This window comes from Anabas testudineus, chromosome 9, assembly GCF_900324465.2.
Source record: "Anabas testudineus chromosome 9, fAnaTes1.2, whole genome shotgun sequence".
In the NCBI taxonomy this organism is placed as follows: domain Eukaryota; kingdom Metazoa; phylum Chordata; class Actinopteri; order Anabantiformes; family Anabantidae; genus Anabas; species Anabas testudineus.
Genome location: NC_046618.1, coordinates 9,564,797 through 9,579,029, shown reverse-complemented (window position 1 = coordinate 9,579,029; position 14,233 = coordinate 9,564,797). Strand labels below are relative to the sequence as shown.

Sequence of the window (14,233 nt, the reverse complement as noted above, 5' to 3'; positions counted from 1 at the left end):
CAGGGAACCCAAAACAACTGTGGCAACTCTGACAAGTACCTGTTCATTACCCACTACTGCTCAGCTCTGTCAAACAGAAATTAACTATCCTGGGGAATCATACTGTACTGCAGAGCAAGGATATTTAGACCCACGACTTCTTTCACAGGCTATCTATATCTGTTTTCAAATAAAAGAGTAGAAATATATTCTCATTCCGTGCCATCTCTCGATTAGTGTCATTTTCACATCATCTTTCTTCCGCTCACTTTCTTTCTTCTCACCTATCAATCTCTTCTTTTTCCTCAGCCTCTCTTCCGTTTTTTCCTCTTTCCTGTCATCTCTTCTTCTTTGTGAAATAATAAGACTCATCTGTGGAGTTGCAAAAATAGCCTCTGCTTTTTATATCTTCCACTGTGTTTTATTTATTTATTTTTTTATTCTTTCTGTTCGTCTATGTTCTCTATAACATCCCCAAGGGAAAAGAAAAGGAAACATTCACGAAAATATGCCTTTGACTCACATTTAGTAGAGGAATCGCCACCTTCCCCAGGAAGTCTGCACTTCTGTCTCGGTCTTCATCGTAAACTGTGACCTCCAGTACTGAGTGGATATCCTTCACATTACTGGAGCACACACAAAGACAACATATAACATACTGTATATTATAAAATAAAGCTATCACATATCACATCTCTTTTCTGTGTCTTTCAAATATTGAAGACACACAGAAAACAGTTTAATCTGAAATTTGCTGTATGAGACATAACAAAAGTTTCCTATTTGTGATCCTGCTCTGCATTGCTGTTAGAGCCACAGTAAGTAGAACTGAAGTGTGATGTTCAGACATATCATCTTTAGAAACTAGGCTATTAGGAAGATGGCTATGTTATGTATAGAAAGGGGACTATGAGAAAGATGTGCACTCAAAGAATGACTAAATTAACCCATCCCATCAGTGGGAATTCACAGTCTGTACTGTGGAAGCAGCTGAATAATATACGCTATATACTTTGATCATGATGATACGTTCTATCAACCATGGCAGTAAATTAAATAATTATAAATTATAATGTCATCATAAAAAACATCCCTTTATAAACACATTTCAATATTATTTATTTTAGTGCTCAAATCAGTCTAAAAAAAATAAAAAAATAAATAAACTTAAGTGTTCACATTGTAAAAGACACTCACAAAGTGAAGACCTTATTCCACTCTGGGTTAAGGTTTTTGTAGACCGTGTGCGTCTGCAGCCGATCGTTACTCAGCTCCACCACACAGAATGGGTCACTCTTACCTGTCAAGCATTTAAAAAAAAATCCATACAAAAAAATGACCTTCTTAGTGAAAACTGAGAAATAACTACAGCAGACTCAAAAGTTTTGCTAAGTCCAGGTGTCAAGGAAAGTGAGAATCTTAAGTGATTCTCCCTGATGTTACCATGAGAGATAGTATATACCATGCTCCCATTATAGAACATGACAGCTCCTACATCCTGGATTTATCAGAACTGTAATAATGTGATTTAGCCCCAATGCAGTATATATTATACAGTATATCAGTGAAACAGCTGCAAGCGGTTTCTATCAACACCCAGGGAACACGAAGAACTGGAAGATAAGCTCCAGGACAACTGCAGCCTGCAGTCAAAAGGATAGGGTGGCAGAGAGGATGGCTAAAAACACAGAAGATGATGTGGCTCTGAAGGCCACAGAAGTTCAGAGTAGAAGATAAAAACAGCCACGCAAGATTGGGAGAAACGCAGCTGGTCCACGATTAGCAATTCCAAAGCGAGCGGAGAGATGGTGGTAACAAAAAAATTTGTGAAAGCAAGAATAACATGAGAATAAATGAAATACAGACAGAGAAAACATTTCCACATCATTCATGCCGCTTTGTTTTGTTGGCAGCTCACTGCTGGAATATTACATAGATAGTTATAACTAATGATAACATATCATTATTAACATTATTTTTCAGGTAACATGGGTAGAAAGACTCGAACCAGGGACATTACAGGTGAGTGACACAGGCTCTAACCATCCAGCTGCCATAGAGCTCCACTTGTGAAATTACAGTGGCCCGTCGCTGCCAGGAGATAACACTTCAATACACTGTGTGAGAACTTTAAAGATGTTCGGAAACAGCTCTGATATATGGGTCACTATAAGTCTTATTCATTACTGTTAATTCATTCCAACAAAACTTTCAATTCAGAATTTACTACGCTTATGTAACTGGGTAGAGAGAGAGCGAGGGAAACGAAGGAGGAAAAGAAAAAATCATCCCAGTGATGTCCTCCTCCAGAGAATAGCATACAGCACCCTTATAATCAAAACCAGTAATGTCCTACATATTTTTCATTTGTTTACTAACATCTCACATTTGATTGTCTTTGTACACACAGAGGAGTGAGACCAGCTCCCCATGCCTGCCAGCCCACCTCCCTCAGACTGCCTCAAACTGAACTAAATAAACAACATGACTCCTAATTCTGGCTTTGATCATTCTTTTTTATAAAGACAGTTGGGAGCCATTCGTCCAAGATTATGACTTGAAAAGGCTGGGTCAGGAAGTTTAAAAAAAAAAAAAAAAGTCCCACATGAATTCCCAGGGAAAATATTGAAATATTAGAAAAGCAGCTATGTTGCATAATAAAACTCAATAAAGTTGGGATTGAGTTCAAAGCCCCCCGCCACATTGGTGCATGTGCTTGTTTTCGTGTGGGTCATTGATTGGTGTGATTTTCTTCAAATGTTGTGACAAGGGCAGGACATTTAGTGGGTGTGCAAAGTAAATGTCACCGTGATCAATGCCGAGCCGTAGGTGTTGCCTTTCATATCCGTTTGTGGCATTCTATTGATGTAGAGTGTTTGAAGTGGATATTGACAGCTATGACTCCTACGATACAACACAAGATACATTAATATAGACAAAAGGCAACAGACCCAGGAGCCTGCTCCTCAACGAGAAGCTGCACACTGAATATACTCAAATGTATTTTACAACTGTAAACAAACACTAATATTTCAGCAGCAGTTCCCACTTTAGTAATTTCCTTCTAAATCACGCTGAAACTTCTATTACAGACGATTATAATGTTGTCCACACAAATCAGAGGTGACCACATTTAAATGTAATCACGCAACACGGACAATTGAGGATTCTGTCCCTCCCCCGTTTTCTGTCCAATATTCTGTTTTTAATGACATGGTCGGCAGCCAGTCGTCATTGGTGATGAACTTTCACCTTATTGGCCACCACCAGAGGCAGCTGTCTTAACCAATTACACGGTCGGGTTTGAGCACCTCTCAGTAAACATACAGGTAACGTCCAAGCTGCCCCCCCCCCTCCGCCCGAGTGTTGTTTGTGTGGTGCTGTCTTGACGGCTGCAGTGCAGAGTGGCACCAGGTTCGTTTCGAGGTGCCCTAAGACAAGGACGCTCTTGTGTAATTGCCTTGTAGGAAGCTTAGAGTTTGTAAGGACTGAGGCTGGAGAAACAACACAAGCTCCCAACTTCCTGTATAATTGTTGGAAGTTTCAAAATATAAAAAGTGTATTGTTCTTGCGTTTCATTTGACATTTAAAATAAATAATATATAATCTAACCTTCAGTACAGTTTCTCCACGTGTCAAGTAAAAATCTACACTTCTAAACTGGCACTTTTGTTCTGAAACTGACTGAAAGAGCCTTCACATGCTGTGGTGCTGCTGCTGCAAGTGTGTGTGTGTGTGTGTGTGTGTGTGTGTGTGTGTGTGTGTGTGTGTGTGTGTGTGTGTGTGTGTGTGTGTGCGTGCGTGTGTGTGTTGCTATTGAAATCTAACAGTATAGCATCCACTCAGAGGGACAAGAGCTGGCAGACAAAAGGGATTGTTAGTTTTAGAGACTATTTTCAGTTATCCTACTCAGGCTGGAGAGGAGCTACTCCACAAAAACACTTCAATTAGAGAGAGAGAGATGGCCAGAAAAGAGAGAGAGAGAGAGAGAGAGAGAGAGGAGGAGGAGAAAAGACAAGAGAGGGGACAGGCACTGTGAATGGGAGAGCGATGGTGAACTCTCTCTCCCTCTCCCACTGACCTCCTCTCCCTTCCTCTCTGTCTGTTTGTCCGTTTGTCTGGTCTCCCTCTCACCTTGCTCCTGACCCTCTCTTGGTCTGGGCTGTTAAAATAGGGTGTTCATGTGGTGAGAGCTCTTACATGGCTCTTACAGAGCTATTGTTTCTGCCTGTGACACACAAATACATACACAAAGACACACACACACACACACACACAGCGCATCAGACTCAAAACATGAATAAGCCATCTAGAAACAGATGTGCCTGTTCGCTTACTGTATGCTGTTGCATTGGCAACAACATATACATTCAAATAAAGTTACTACATATTTTGGTTAAAATTATATTTAACCAGTATTTATACCATATTTTGTGAACATGTTTATGTCCATGTGAAAACAGTTGTTACCTGTCTCTAACTACGCACTGTTTCCATGTAAAACAAAACAAATGTTGAATAAAACATTTCTATTTCAATTTTCACACTTTAAGTAGGAAATATTTGCTCATTCTTGCTGAGTTTAATTAAAAACTGTCTCAACAATGACGTCAAACAAGCATGGCTGCTCTGTGTTTTTAAATCTTAATTCCGTTTTTCAAATTGTTTTGTATTCGGTCTGAGTAGTGTCTATGCAAAATATTACCCCGCAAGACGCCATGTACCTCAACATGGTGTAGAGAGCCAGTAGCAATAATTTCAAACCACCAAAGGCTCTGAAGACGCTACACTGAAATCAAACATGTTCTCTAGGACCACATCCAGAGACAAAGTGAGAGGCAAACAAACAGCCAATAGACATTATATTTCCACAGTTTTATTCTTTCAATTTTTTTTTTTACATGGATCCATGAAGCCAGACTGAATGATGAGCTCTACAACGAGGTCACGGAGCAAATTTCTGCTCTGAGTGAAATACAAGAGCCAGAGAGCCATTAGCCCTGCACTCCGGCTGCTCCGGTCGCTCCACGCAATAACCCAAATCAACCAGCTACACTCAGTATTGGCTAATGGGACTGTGGCTGCTTCAGATAGAGAAAAGCAAAGCTCTACTCTCTGCTACACACACACACACACACACACACACACACTTTCTTCTCTCTCCACTAGATAATACAGAGTGAAAAACTAGGCCTGTCCACTGTAGACCTAATTAAAAGTAAGAATTAATGGAGAATGGAGGATTCAGAGAGAGCAAGCAGAGAAAGAGCAGGGGGAGGGAGGAGGAGGGAAAGAGATTTGTTGGTCCAAATGTGTACTTTTTCTCTATTATTCAAATGAGCAGTCTGCATCTTTTCTTAAAATTCGGAGACAAATTTAGCGTCCCACACAAAAAAGACTAACTCTCTCTGAGGATTCTTGTAGAGGATGATCCCTTAAACCAAAATTATACACTGACTTTATCTTTGGTTGGATTTATGGCAGATGCCTGGCAGAGGAAAATGTGTTTCAGATATTGTTCAATGTCTAGGTGCAAAAGTTATTTAAAACAAAAATACTTTTGCCATTGATAGTATCCCCTGATAGTATCAGATGCTGAAGCAGTGTTCAGTGCGAGGTTACAAATGGAAACTGAGAAATAAAAAAAGCAAAAAAAAAGGAGGTCTGTTTGTTACAATAGCTAAAACGTATGGATTTAAAAGCATCCATACATTTAGAAGAGTTAAAAGCTACCTAAGCAGCTACATTTTGACTGTACATAAAAGGTTATAGTTCTGTTGTTTGGAACTAAAGTCAGTATCTTACCTGTGACATCTGCTGCCATCAGTCCCTCAGCCCTGATGACCTTTACCTGCACCACACCGACATCTTTCAGGTTGTGGAATGACCTCCAGAGGCTCTGAAAAATCACAAGAACGAGGTGATAGGTCAAAGAGGATGGTAAATTAGCACTAAAGAGAAAGGCAGGTCAACAGCCTGACATTTCATTAAGAGAGAAAAGGGTAGAATATGTCCTTTAGCAGTCCCTATTTGCAAATGTAGTGCTGGCATTTATAAATGAGTAACAGAGAATAAATTGCCAAATTTAATTTCCCTGAATAGCTGTTCTTGTCTGTTTGAAATGTTTTCTAACTTTGTACTTTTTAAATTTAATTGAACTGATGTTGGTAAAGAAGACATGTCACACAGAAATATATTGTAAAAGGTTACAGTAAATAAAAAAGTACATACATACATGTAGGACAAATCAGGGTCATTCTACATAACAGACAAGTTCAACACCGAGACACGTTGAACACACAACCGATTTCTGCATAATATCTCTTCCTAATATATAAGAAGGATAACTGGAGTTGAGAATACATAAGAAACTACCTGAAACAGTTGTGCTTTATTCTAAATACAATACTATCAAATGCTACATTCAGAGCAAAGGTTTTCTGCTTTTCAATTAACTTTTCGACTCAAAATGAATAAGTTTGCTGCATCAGTAAGCCAGTCACTAAGGAAAACAGTGTTCCTCATAGTGTTTAGTATATTAATTGAAACTAAATGAACAAAATGCACAAAAAAAGTCTGAATGTAGTTTTAGCAACCAATTACAATTTTGATGTATATTATTATATGAATCATCAGTGTTTTTATATAAAGCCCATTTGCTTTCTGGTGCTCGCTCTCAATTTGGATAATTTAATTGAAAATGGTGGTTGTCATTTACTGTTTTAGAGTTACTCCACAAATTGCTTTCTTGCAATGTTGTGCATAAGAAAAAAAAAAGAGGTGTTGACAGGTGGTTTGAACAGCAGCGCAAAGACTAAAGTGAAATATGTGCAACACAAAATGAGAAAATTCTTACAAGAATCCAAACTCTGTGCTGCACATATGCACAATTTGCATGTGATGCGATCTCTCTGGCACTAATGTGTCTGTGTTAGCTTTATGAGATGGAGAGAGAGAGAGAGAGAGAGAGAGACAGTATTAGCTTGATAATATGATAATAGAGACATTGTGGTGAGCAGACACACCCAGTGAAGCGTGACTGTCAGTGATATCATAGTTATGAGGCACACGCACGCATGCACACACACACACACACACACACACACACACACACACACGCACACTGACCTCGAACACACTCTCCAGTTTACTCAACATACAGATAAAGAGAGCACATTTCAAAACAAGAAGAGTCAGGAATGCTGTTCACTCCTCCTCCTCTCTGTAAATACACATTGACATACACAGTCGGGAGATGCATAGGAGACCCTGTGATTGTCTAAAGTGAGAGTTTAATACTGTATGCATAAGAAGAAGAGGGGTGAGGTGTAAAAACTAGTTTGTAAATAAAAGGAGGCCTGTAGAGATCAGTGACTGGTCCACACTGGCATGGTCACACATTGACAGCCACACACACACACACACACACACACACACACAGACACAGACACACACACATAATAAACTTACGCTTTTGTTCACACCCAAAGACTCAGGTATAAACACACGCATAGAAAACCTACACTGAGGCCAAATTGAGTAGCATGTCGGCGTGTCTTAAAAGCAGAGTGGAAATGCACTTCACTTCAATTTATTTCTCTCTCTGGCAATAACCCCTTCCATCCCCACAGGAGTAATTATAATTTAAATTTCAGAGTCAGGGCCAGGCTACAGACTTAATTCATTATTACCAACTCTGTCAGACTCTGCCTGTTTCCAGCGATATCATTGTCCAAAAGCTCTCTAAAGGAGATGAGAGGGGAGAGTGTGTGAAAGAAAGAGAGGGGGAAAAGAGTGAGTGAAAGAGAGACATACAAAGAGAGGGAGAGAGGGGACAACTCTCAATTTTAAAGCATGATTTCTCTGAAGATACAGTACAGCTGCTTATTGTGGTTATTGGTGAGCGGCCAAGAAGAGACAGAGGGAGATAGAGAGTCAGAGAGAGGGCACGGGGGAGGCAACAGAGAAAGAGATTAGGGCAAACTAATGGCTGACTATTTAGTGTGTTGGTGTGCAACAGTAGAACACTCAGTGATGCTGATAACCTAGCTGTAAGGGTGGAGATTGAAACGTCAGTACTTTTATCCCTACTGACAAAAATGTGCCCGTAAAAACAAGCAGTAAAAACTGTGACCAGATGTTGGCTTCAATGTTTACTACTGTAAGCTTTGCACTATACCAGCTCTAGTATTGATACACAAAATATACCCAAACTGACACAGGTTGAACAAATCAGTCCCAATAATTTTTAATATATGGCTGCCGAGTCTTTCTGGACCGATCCTCCACTTTTCATCCCTTCCTCCCACCACAGAGGCTCCCTAAGGGGACGTTTAAGGTTCAGCCTCAACCTGTGATTAGTGGCGAGAACAAATCTATCCTCCACATGGATTTGGTCATCAGAAAGACAGATAGCAATAGATGGACTGGACAGAAAGACGGAGAGGTGCAGAGAGGTGAAAAAAGGCCAAGACCAGCCCCTCAACCCCTCATTTACATCCCCACCCCCGCCCCAGCACGCAGGTGGATTGACAGGAAAAAAAGGAGGAGATGAAAAGAAGTGATGAGAAAAATGAGAAAATTGGAAGGACGGAGTTGGCTTGCATAAGACATACCCCCACCCTGTGTTTGTGATTGACATCTTGTCACTGTGACGTCTTTTTCCCGTCTCTGTCTCACTCCACAGACACACAAACACACAAATGAGTCAACGGCGGCACAGACTTATGACTTGCTGTCATTCTTGCATCGTGTCACCTTTCATCAGCGCCACAAATAGCATTTCACACAGACAGAGAGGCACACACGCAAACCCAGAGCATCTGCCCCGCAGCCATCCATTTCAGGGGACATTTGATGAAATGGCTGAGAATTCTCAAACGCAAATCAAATGCTAACAGCTTCCTCAGATACCGACCACTATTGATCTGCTCAGTATCACTGTCAAGAAAGAGTCTTTCTCAAAGTTTGCTCTCTGCCATTCAAACTGTTTAATGCAGTCCCTTATCTCACTTGTTGTCCAGGTTATGTCCTCTCTCTTCACCTTAGAGCAGTACACCAGAGTGGGTGGGACATCCACAGTGTGTGTGTGTGTGTGTGTGTGTGCGTGCACAGTACAGTGCATGGGGGTGGGTAGTGAAGTGCCACCACATCAGTGGAGGTCACCACGTCCTCCTTCTCTCATCCACCCATCTTGTAGCCACCTCAGACCCATTAAGAGCCATTAGTGTGTGTGCTCCTTTGCCATCATAATGCATAAATCTCTTCCTCTCCTTTTCCCTCTTTTCCTCTGTCCCTGTCTACTTCTGGGAAACAGTAATTAGGGATGAAGGAAAGGTTACAGTGAGCAATAGTACATCTAAGCCAGTTGTCACTGAGTGAGTGTATTGCACTGGGTTGCATATAGCTCTGACATCAGGTGCATTCAAAGTAGTTAGCAAAAGAAATTTATGTGCACTCATTCACATGCGTGCACAGTCACATTGTACACACACACACACACAGTATGTGCACAGAGAAAGGTGTCACAATGCAGAGCAGATAGAATAAGAGAGACATTAATGAGCCCAACAGCAGCATCAAATCCATGCGCTCAGATATAGGTTTTCTTCAGTGGCCACAGATTGAGAGCACCTGCCCATGTATGTAATGTGTACGTAGTGTAGGTGTGTGAGTGACAAGTGACAACGCCGTGTGTGTGTGTGTGTGTGTTTTTTCATGATGAGCAGAGAGGGCCTCACTGCTGAAAGCTGGTACAAGCAGCAGGATTTGAATTGTCTTCCTTTTCCTAAACATCATTTGTGATGGTAGCTGCTCTTTAAAGCTGTGATGATGACAACCTGGAATACGTATTGCTCTGTCAACCTCCATCTTTACAGCTGCTGCACACAGGCGCTGTTTTTGTCGCTTTTTATGTACTATATGTCTGTTTATGTTTATGCTTTGCTGGACAGCTGATTTCATGCTGATAATACTATTCAGAATATAAAATTGTGGCCAACAAAACACACACATACACACATATATATATGTACACTGGACAGATTAGTGGGCTTTGAGCAGCACTGTTATGTATTAGCGGTGGTACTTGGTTTTATCAGTGCGCTTTGATAAGGTACATCTTTATTGAATTCTCCCCAGACTGGCTGTCTTTCAGCTAGTCTGGGGACAAGAAATATGTTAATAGGCAGAGACCATTCAAGTCTTCAAACCGACCTCAGTACGCCCCTCCATCTGCAACCCCCACCTTCCTTCAACCTCTATCTCTCCATCCCTTCATCTAACAGGAGGGCCACAGTGGCGACAGACAAAGAGCCCAGGCTGCCGGGAAAGCGGGACGGAGATGGGGAGTGCAGGAGAGAGAAGGAGGCAGGAAAAGAGGTAGGCGAAGGAAGGGAAATGTGTCGCCTTCAGCAGAGCAGAAAAACGGGGTCTGCACGAGTTGTGAGAGAGGTGAAATAGCTTTTTCTTTTCATTTTACACGCCTTCCCTTCCCGGTGCAACCCTCACCCTTTACCTCTCGCCCCCTATTACACACACAAACACGCACACATGCACTCCCCGCCCTCATTTTGTGACTATGTGGAGAGGCACAGCTTGCGTGTCTCGGTCCTAGAGCTCCCCTCTCTGATCTTGGGTGGTTGCTGCAACGCAGAGAGGAGAGATCGACCTCCTGTGGCTAGCAAACAAGGCACTGCCGTTGTTATGTAGGTCGTGGCACCCATGTTTGGCCTGTGGCACCTCACCGTTGGTGCTTATGCACACACCGAAAGACCCAGACACACACCAGCTGGAACATACATTTCACTGAAATGAATTTACCAGCAGCTCCTATGATTTCTCAAACAGAGACAACGACTTACTGTACAGTACAACCACACATAAAAGCACATGTAGCTCAGTCATACTCATGGGAAAATGTGTTCCACAAACATTTCCAGACAATTAAATGTATTTGGACCAATAATGAAAACAAATGTATCTAATTTGTCTCAAATTAAACGGATAAAGAAAAAATAAGTGAACACATTTCTTTCTTTTATATTAAAATGAGCTGAGCGGCGCAGAGTGATAACACCAAACAATCTGTTGAAGTTCAGAAATGTCCCATGTCAACATTTCATTACTGAATGAAATATACTGACTACGTGTGAATGCGCATGTGTGTTTCAGTGTCTTTGTAAGGGTGACTGGCAGACATACGACGAAACCATTGTTTTGAGTGGAGGGCCTCTAGAGCAGTTTGGACATTAGGCTGTCTCTCTCTTCTCTTCTTTCTTTCTCTCTCTCACTCAGATACTAAGCTCAAATCAATGATAATTGGTTAACTAGAAAGTTTGTACAGTGAGGTAAAAGGAGCCATGCATTAATCATAAATGCACAACGGGCACAAATCACTGCATGATGCTGGTGTAAACACCACACAATTCTCAGTTTGAGCTTGAATCCTTTCCAAACAGTTATTCCAAACAACTGTCTGATTTCTGTTCACCCTCTCTGACCTCTCAACCAGTGTGTCTCTTTCTTCCATCCCTGTCTGTGCATCTTCCCCTTGTGTACTCTCCACTTCCTCTAACCCCAAACCACAGCAGCTTGGTCAATTTTCTCTCAACTCATCACATCATATTTGCCTGTGATAAAAAAAAAACAGACTCTTCTTGATGATTAAGTGTCTTTGTAAGATGTGAATACGTTATGATTTTATAACAATGGGATGTCTGGTGATAAGGAATGGCATAGGGAGGAGGTGGGAGTTGTTGTTTGACACGTCAGTCTGACTCTTGATACAAATGAAACAATACGCGTCTTTGTCTCTGCCATTTGGACATGTCAACGTACGTCACACAGCAATCAATCCAAAGAAAAAGCCATAGTATCAGATACGTGGTTGATCAGTTACACAAAGTGTGTGTTTTCTGCGTTTTGTGTTTGTCGACTTAAGATACTAGTTCGTTGGTTATTAATGGTATATGTCCTTTAACAACACAGTGGAAAAGCATATAGCTACAGAAGGTCTGATGTTAAGGTCTTTTAGTTGTGTACTTTCATCTCAAAAGTAATGAAAACACAAAATAAACTAAGTTAACTCACATATCTCTGCATTATCTGGAGTCTCTCGTGTGGGTCATCCAGCATGTTGACTGACAGGTCGGAGATGGAAACGGCGGCAGAGGCAGTGAGTGTAACGAGCAGCACCAGCACACCTTCACCTTCCTCTAGCAGCAGGTCCAGCTTATGTGTGTGTTCTCTACTGAGAAGGGATAGGTCGATGCTACATCTAAGTGCACAAACAAATAGACAATAACAGCGTTAGAGCAACATATATCTTGTGGGGAACCTAAACTAAGCTGAAACATGCTTATGGTAAAAGAGAGAGAGACCTAAATCAAGCTACAAAGATTAATCACTAGTTTAGCTGTTTTAGGAGCTTAACTCTGCAGAAAAATGATAAAAACAAAAGTAATATTAAGTAATCATTTCCACCAAACATCTGTAAAGTTAAAGAACTCAGATTTCTAATTTTCCTATTGGAAAAAAGCATCTACACACTCTACTCACACTACGGTGGAGCACATAGCAGCAGTCGAACAATAGTTTACACTAAGCAAACAGGACATAAGCAACTGGAGAGCACTTAGTCAAAGCTGACACAAGTAATACCTTTTAGCAGGCCCTTGAGATCATCATCACATTTCCCAGAAAACAGTGTAATATTCACTCAGGGTTAAAACCATAAGGAATACTATACTAGTAGTCTGCAGCATGTTGAGCAGAAAGTTTGAAAATAAAGTAAATTAATTCAATTTACAGAATCTTGGTAACCTACGTGCACCTGTTCTATGTATATAATCTGATGAAAGGCAACTAGATCTCTAATGTGACTGACCAGAGACTGACACTGTACCTTCCCATGAAATCATCCTTCTTTCCAGCATCTTTATCCCAGACTGTAATGTCCACAAAACCTCCCTGCTCGTCATACAGGTGGAAATCAAACTGCTCTCTCCACTGGGGGTTCAGTGTTTTTGGAATTGTCTGAGTAAACAACAGAAGGAAACACGTGTCTCATTTGTTTATATCAGATATAAGTATGTTATATATTGTCCACATAGGCAGATTCAGCTAAGGAAACATGGACAGTTTACAGAATGCGTGAAGCAGTCAAACAGTCAATTAAAGAACAAATGATAGTTTACTTACCTTGCTCTTGTACTTCTGGTGTCCCATCCTGAATTTGACGTAAGGGTCGCTCAGGCCGTTGTTATCCATGGGCTGCAGGTCATGACCTTCTATCAGACTGATGCTGACTATACCTCGCCACAGCTGGGCTTTTCTGTGCACATCTGACAGACGCATACTCTGATACTGCAGCAGCCAAGCATACGCATACAGACACACACACACACACACACACACACAATCACACAAATATTCAAAAAAGCATTTACGCAAACGCACATTCATATGAATACAAGCACGTAAACAAACTCTTACAAAAATAATGACTCGTAAACAAACATGAGGAATTAATTAACCCCAACATCATGGCTTGTGTACACATTGTCAATCAGAAAATGATCAGTGCCAAACATAACCAGGACAACACAAAGCACAAAAGGGAGCAGGCAAAACACACAAGAAAACACACGCACAAAATAACAATAATCAACCGTTGAAGTGTGAGCTCACCTAGCATGCCAGAACATCACTGCACAGTAACCAATCAGGGTCACTAAAGTCTAGATACTACTGTCGGTAGCAGCATTTAAGGCAAAATGAACAATGCATATTTTAACCTCTTTCTATTCTTGTGTACTGAGTGTCTACTTATAATATATTGCAGACAAAATACCTTTTATTCTACACAGTAAACCCTGTGTGAGTTTGGTATTTCTTGTAGACATTATAGACATGAACAGGTCATCTGAGGGTTGTCTTAGACAAACCAGACCACTGAGATGATGTAACCTGCACAACCTCTGTCCATTTCTTATTCCACCTAAATGTGCTGTAAGTCGGCAGCTCTGCTGATGATTCTACATATTTTAACTCAGTTTTTCTCCCCCTACAGTTTTCTCAGCACTTACAGGCCTATTTAACCCCTCTTTGAATCATGTCAGTATCCTTCACTAAAACAAAGAGCAGGGTATTTATTTGTCAAACTAATACACCCCTCTCTCTATCTCCTTCTCCCTCTCTCTCTTTCTCTCGCTCTCTCTCTCACACACACACACACACACACACACACACACAC

General features: G+C 41.0%; 1 protein-coding gene across 4 annotated transcripts in view; it reads right to left on the bottom strand.

Annotated features, from left to right (window-relative positions):
- The window catches only part of mctp1a (multiple C2 domains, transmembrane 1a), a 112,776-nt gene that overhangs the window by 44,743 nt on the left and 53,800 nt on the right, over positions 1-14,233 (bottom strand). For all 4 annotated transcript variants that reach the window (XM_026344257.2, XM_026344259.2, XM_033326170.1 and 1 more), the window contains 6 exons: positions 13,180-13,344; positions 12,884-13,014; positions 12,070-12,256; positions 5,785-5,878; positions 1,177-1,279; positions 503-605 (listed from right to left, as the gene is read on the bottom strand). In XM_026344257.2, the coding sequence (XP_026200042.1) occupies positions 503-605; positions 1,177-1,279; positions 5,785-5,878; positions 12,070-12,256; positions 12,884-13,014; positions 13,180-13,344 (783 nt within the window). The remainder of the gene's footprint in view (positions 1-502; positions 606-1,176; positions 1,280-5,784; positions 5,879-12,069; positions 12,257-12,883; positions 13,015-13,179; positions 13,345-14,233) is intronic.